The 6,000-nt window shown below is 42.0% G+C and overlaps 1 protein-coding gene across 8 annotated transcripts in view; it reads left to right on the top strand.

The window, feature by feature from the left end:
• Nucleotides 1-3,890: 3,890 nt before the first annotated feature.
• Nucleotides 3,891-6,000, top strand: part of ZMYM6 (zinc finger MYM-type containing 6) — a 46,377-nt gene continuing 44,267 nt past the window's right edge. For 6 of the 8 annotated variants that reach the window (XM_043574435.1, XM_043574434.1, XM_043574430.1 and 3 more), the window contains exon 1: nt 4,174-5,364. In XM_043574435.1, the coding sequence (XP_043430370.1) occupies nt 5,272-5,364 (93 nt within the window). In that variant the 5' untranslated portion in view covers nt 4,174-5,271. Of the gene's footprint in view, nt 4,082-4,173; nt 5,365-6,000 lie in introns of those variants that run through there. The other 2 variants (XM_043574431.1, XM_043574429.1) reach the window with 2 other exon arrangements.

The raw sequence follows: 6,000 nt of genomic DNA, 5'->3' as shown, positions 1-6,000 counted from the left end.
GGCAGGCAAGCTCAGGGACTTCTCTCCTTCTGTACCTGGTCTCTCTAGCAGGGTGGCCAAACCTGTTTACATGCTGGTGGCTCCAAGAGGGCAAAGGCAGAAGCTGCCAGTTCTCTTAATGCCTACACCTGTAACTTTACACTGTCACTCCCCTGCAACTTATTGGTCAAAATAAGTTGACAGGCCAGCTAGATTCAAGTGGCAAGGAAACTGAATCCACCTCATGGTAGGAGAAACCTCATTACACATACAGAGATAGGAGGAATTGTTGGTGGCCATCTTTGGAAACAATCTCTCACAGTTTGCCTTCTGGACATAACAATTCATGTCCCCTCCCAACGAAAATACACTCACATCCTCAACCAAAAGTCTCAAGCCATTATGGCAGTGGATCAAAGTCCATGATCTCACCATCTAAATCAGGTCTATGAAGAAGAAACTCCTTTAGTTCACTGGGTGCATCTGCTCAGGTGCAACTTTGTGAACTAAAAAGACAAGTTATCTGTTCCCCCTGCTCCCTGCTGCCCACATACTCAATACACCTGATGATACAGAAACATAATGACTCCAATGAATGCTCCTATTCAGAAAGGAAGAAGAGGGATGCCTGGCTGGCCCAGTCAGTGAAGCTTGCAACTCTTGGTCTCAGGGTTGTGAGTTCAAGCCCCACATAAGGTGTAGAGATTACTTAAAAATAAAATCTTGGGGTGCCTGGGTGATTCAGTCAGTTGAGTGTCTGACTATTGATTTTGGCTCAGGTCATGATCCCAGGGTGGTGGGATCGAGCCCTGTGTTGAGTTCCTCACTGAGGGTGTAGCCTGCTTAAGAGTCTCTCTCTCCCTCTCCTTCTCCCTCTGCCCCTCTCCCCTTCTCGCTCTCTCTCTCTCTAAAACAAAACAAAAACAAAAACCTTTGTGGATCTTACTGGATTCACTCTGTGCCCCCCAAATCACATCCATTTTTCTGAGACAAAACTCTATTCTGGTTGTGTCAGATTGTTATTGGACAACGCCCTGTGTTTCTTAGAAGCCCTTCTGTCTAGATGAGAGGGTCTGTGAGGCATTGTCTTACAGTGGCACTCTTGAGTTGATCTTGACTTTGAGGCCACATTTACCTACAATATCCTATATGTGATTTTTCTTCTCTGAGGTTGTTTCTTATTTTGATGATATTTTGTTAGCTGGAGAGACTGTCCTGGGCCCTTCATATTTTGTCTAATTTCTGCTTGAAAACAAAAGTTCCTTTTTTAGCTTATCTTTTGCAAAATCTTATCACAGGTAACTAAAATAAATCAATAGGCACTTCTAATATTCTGCCTGGAAATCTCCTAACCAGATCCACAAGTTCACTAACTACATTTTCTATCTTCCATGTTATTACAGGTGGCAGTGCTGCAAAACATTTTGCTGCTGCATTACACTGGTTACTGTTTCTCTAGCCTCCAATAACAATTTCCTCACTGCTCTTCCAGCCTCCACTAACAGACTCCTTGCTATCTTTCCAGACTTCTGCTGGCTGCCTGGTCCCAAAGTCAATGTCATGTTTTAGATTTTAATTATAGCAGTACTCCGTTTCTAGATATCAATTCTGTAACAGTTATCTGTTGCTAAATAACAAAGCACCCCAAACTAACTGGCTTATAATAAGAACCATTTATTCATTCATGATAAATAAATACATTATCATCATCGTCATCAAAAATCTGGGTTTAGCTGGGTAATTCTTCTGCTTATTTTGCCTGGGCTCACTCATGCAGCTGTAGTCATCTATCAACCTGGAGGATCTAAAGTGGTTCCACTCACATTATGTGGCATTAGTGCTGGCTATGGGGCTACTCTCTGCACATGATTTTTCATCATTCAGTAGTTTAACCCATCTAACCTTGACATGTGGTGAGAATGTTCCAAGAAAGTGAAAGCAGAAGCTGCAAAGATATTGAGACCTACACTTGGGAATTCACATGATATCACTTCTGTCACATTCTGTCAGTCAAAATAATTCACAAAGCCAACTACAAAACAAGGGGCAGGGACACAGACTCCCTCTCTTGATGAAAGAAGTTTCAAAAAATTTGCCATATTTAATGCCCCACAGGTAAATGCAAAAATTCTAAAGCAAAATTAATATTTAATGACTTTATATTGAAAACAACATAGCAGGAAAAAGATGCAGATGTCCAATATTACCATTTCCATAAGGCAAGAAAGTGAGATAAAAATTATATGCTTAGAATGGAGGAAATAAATTTGTTATTATTTTCTACATAGTTAAAAAAAAATTTGAAATATGTATAAACTATTAGAATTAATAAATGAACTCAGCAAAGGTGCTGGCTTCAAAACCAACATACAAAAAACAATTGTATTTCTATACTTACACTGGAGATAAAAACAATTAAGAAATGAAATTTTACCATTTAAAATACCATAAAATATCAAAGGTCTAGAATAAATCTAAAAAAGATGTGTGATCTCTATACTTAAAAACTATAAAATATTATTAGGAGAAATTACAGAAATAAATGGGGAGATATACTATTTTCACGGGTTGGAAGATTCAACCATATCTTAGTTTCCAGGCCTGCTGTAAGAAAGTGCTACAAACATAAATTTATTGTCTTACAGTTTGGAGACTTGAAGTCCAAAATCAAGGTATCAGCAGAGCCTTGTTCCTTCTGAAATCTGTATGGGAGAATCCTTCCTTGTCTCTTCTAGCTTCTGGTGTTTACCTTTAATCCTTGACATTCCTCAGCTTGCAGCTGCAGTACTTCAGTCTCTGCCTCAATTGTCACCTGTTGTTCTTTCCTCAAATGTCTGTCTCTATGTCTCTTCTTCTTATAAGGACACAAATCATGTTGGATTAAGGGTCCACCCTATGCCAATATGACCTCCTCCTAACTAATATCTGGGAGAAGATAATTTGCAATACATATTTTCAAGAAAGGACTCATTGAGAATATATACCCATGATAAAATGGCATACAATCCAATACAAAAATGGGTAAGAGTCTTGAACAGGCACTTCATAAAAGAGGATATCCAGATATCCAAAAGAGGGCTCAACCTCATTAGAAAGCTGAGAAATCCAAATTAAAACTACAATGAGGGGCTCCTGGCTGGTTCAGTTGGCGGAGACAGTGACTCTTGATCTCGGGTTTGTGAGTTTGAGCCCTATGTTGGGTGTAAAGATGATTTAAAAATAAAATATAATAAAAATAAAATACCACAAAGAGATACCACTATACCCCCACAAAAATGGTTAAAATTAAAAAGATGTACAATAGTAGCTATTGGCAAGGATGTGGGGCAACTGTAACTCTCCATTAAAGTTTTATGTGTATGTAACAAGCAAGTTCACTGCTAGGCATAAACCTAGCAAACTTGCAACAAAAAACAGGAATGTTCACAGCAGCAACATTCCTAATAAGGAAGAACTGGAAACATCTCAAATGTACATAGATAGTAGATAAATTGTAGCATGTTCATAAAATGGAATACTATACAGCAGTCACAAATCAAAAAACAATTTTGAATGGAAAATACCACTTGGCTTCGAGCAAGTTAATTAATCTATTCACTTACATCTCCCAGATAAAAATTTATACCTCTTGCAGGTGTGGTGAGGATTAAGTGGAATGATGCCGTACAAGTGTTTAGCAAGCACTTGGCTTAATAAATGTCAGCCATTATTTATTTTTATATTCTCTTAACAGGCCATCTTTCTGGAAACGGGCATTAAAGAATAGTGCAGGGTTTCTAATGCCCCCAACTTCCTGCCCCAAACTCTTACTTCTACCTTCTCACGCTTGGGTCTTGGTCTCTTTAAGAAGTCAACCATAATTGAGCAAAGGGGAATCCTGGGAAGACCCACTCGGCTCAGGTCCGGGGCATGACGGGAAACGGGGGTGGGGGGGCGGAGACCAGGGCTGCGCACGCACGGTTGGCTGGGTGTTGCGTTGTGATGGATCAGGCGGAAGAATTTCAGTAAGAGGAAATCATCCTGGTCTTTGGGCGCAAGCCGTTGGGTCCCAGGCGGCCTTACCCACCCCGGTACTCCCCGGGAGCCGGGAGGTGGCCAGAAGGTGAGCGCGGCGGGTGGCGGCGGCCAGGGCTGCGCGGGGCGGGGCGGCGGGCGCGCCACGTGACGAGGCGGGCACCGGGTGGGGGCGGCGCCGGACGGGCTGCGCGGCTGACGCCGTGCGGATTTCGCTGCAGGGACGCGGTGACAGGGATTTGCGGGTCGCGTTCTCTCCCTCCGATACAACGTTGCCGCGTTTGTACTCGGTGACGGGCGTGGAGATTATTGGTGGGGACGAGACTTTCGGAGCGAATACCCTACTCCAAAGAGGGATGAGCACCCTTAGATGGTTGTAACTGTGGCAAGTGGTCGAAAGTTCTCATGTGTTCTTCCCCGCAGGCTTTTCCACCAGTTGCCCATTTCCATGCCTGGCTTGACTCTGGATAAAGACAACTTTGGGGGGCTTCCTTTTTGGTTCGGGTTTAGAACGTTTACCCTTAGGGGAACGGAAATCTGCTGAATGGCTAATAGAATTTCTTGTTTACAGGAAAGCATTTAAGAAGCAAAGCTTAGGGGGGCTTATTCGTGGGAATGGTTCCCAGGGAGACCCTGGAAGGTGCAGGTGGTCCGCTTTAAACAAGGGTGTACTGTTGTTCACTTGTGATGGCATTTGGAGCTCTGGTCTATCTTTAGGCCAAGAAATGGGGCCCTTATGGAGGCCTCCAGCAGCGGCTGAGTTAGAAGTGGGGGTGGGGAGCTTGGTGTGTCCCCACTTTGAGAAATAAAAGCAGAGGTGGGCCTCCAAGTACTAATTCTCCTGGAGTCAGAAACTGTTTTCCGAGTCCTTTCCTCTGAGCGGTTGGTAATTTCTTCCCATATTTTGGGTTGCTGGTCTGGTTCCCTTTGTAACTTTCAGCATTTGATAGACCAGAGCGTTTGGCTTTAAAGTTATTAGGGAGGTTGGGAGCTGTGGCCGGGAAACTTTCCGAATGTGGTGAGAACTACTAAAGGAGCAGAAGGAAGGAGAAGGGGAGACTAGAGTTAGTCATGGCCCCAGAAGAATTGTTTTTCAAAGGCTCAACTCTAAAGCCTTGAGCGCAACACAAAGCTTTTAATATAAACATGAAGGAAAAAATGAGAAGAATAAACCTGAATACCAATCCTTTATGTTGTATTTTAGGAGTCCAGCTATCCTTCCCCAAGAAGAAATCTATTAGTTTTAGACTGGGGAATTCCTTTACGTAAACAATTAGAATGAAAGAACCTTTGGATGGTGAATGTGGCAAGGCAATGGCACCACAGCAGGGACTTCTGGACAAAATTAAAGAAGAACCTGACAATGCTCAAGTAAGCATTTCATTTTATTAAATAAAAAAAATTTTTGAATTCTTTTCTATCTGGTGAATTCAGATTTTTAGTTAGTCAGTTTCTGGCTTGTATGTTAAAACAACCCAAGCTGATTTTTCTCCCCATTAGATGGGTAAATCGGTTTTTCTGCTCTGTAAATGAGACCTTAGTAACTGTTTATTTCTTTTTGTAAAAGGAAAGTAATATGTATTACTGTTTTTCTATACTTGGTACCTTTTTTTTTTTTTTTTTAATTCTCTTGTATCTGACAGTAGTTTCCTTTTATTCTGTAAGTATTTGTGGTCTGTTCTGTATCAGGGGATCGAGGAGTCCGTTTAGTCCTTTCCCTCATTGAGCTTATACATTAGTAGGGGAGATAGACATTGCACAAGTAATTAATCAAATAATATATATAATTACACACTATGACAAGTGCTTTTCAAGAAAAGCCTAAAATGGGGAGTCTGACCTACGTGTGGTTGGGGGCAGAGGCTGGCTAGGGAAGGCTTCCTTGCGGGAAGGATGTGTAAGCTGAATTATGAAGAATGAATGGACTAGGCAAATGCATGGGGAGTGTTCCAGACAGAGGGATCTGCATATAGGAAAGCCCTGAGTTGGAAAGATGCATGGTTCTTT

Source organism: Prionailurus bengalensis, chromosome C1 (assembly GCF_016509475.1).
Source record: "Prionailurus bengalensis isolate Pbe53 chromosome C1, Fcat_Pben_1.1_paternal_pri, whole genome shotgun sequence".
Classification (NCBI taxonomy): Eukaryota; Metazoa; Chordata; class Mammalia; order Carnivora; family Felidae; genus Prionailurus; species Prionailurus bengalensis.
This window is presented reverse-complemented; position numbering and strand designations above follow the sequence as displayed.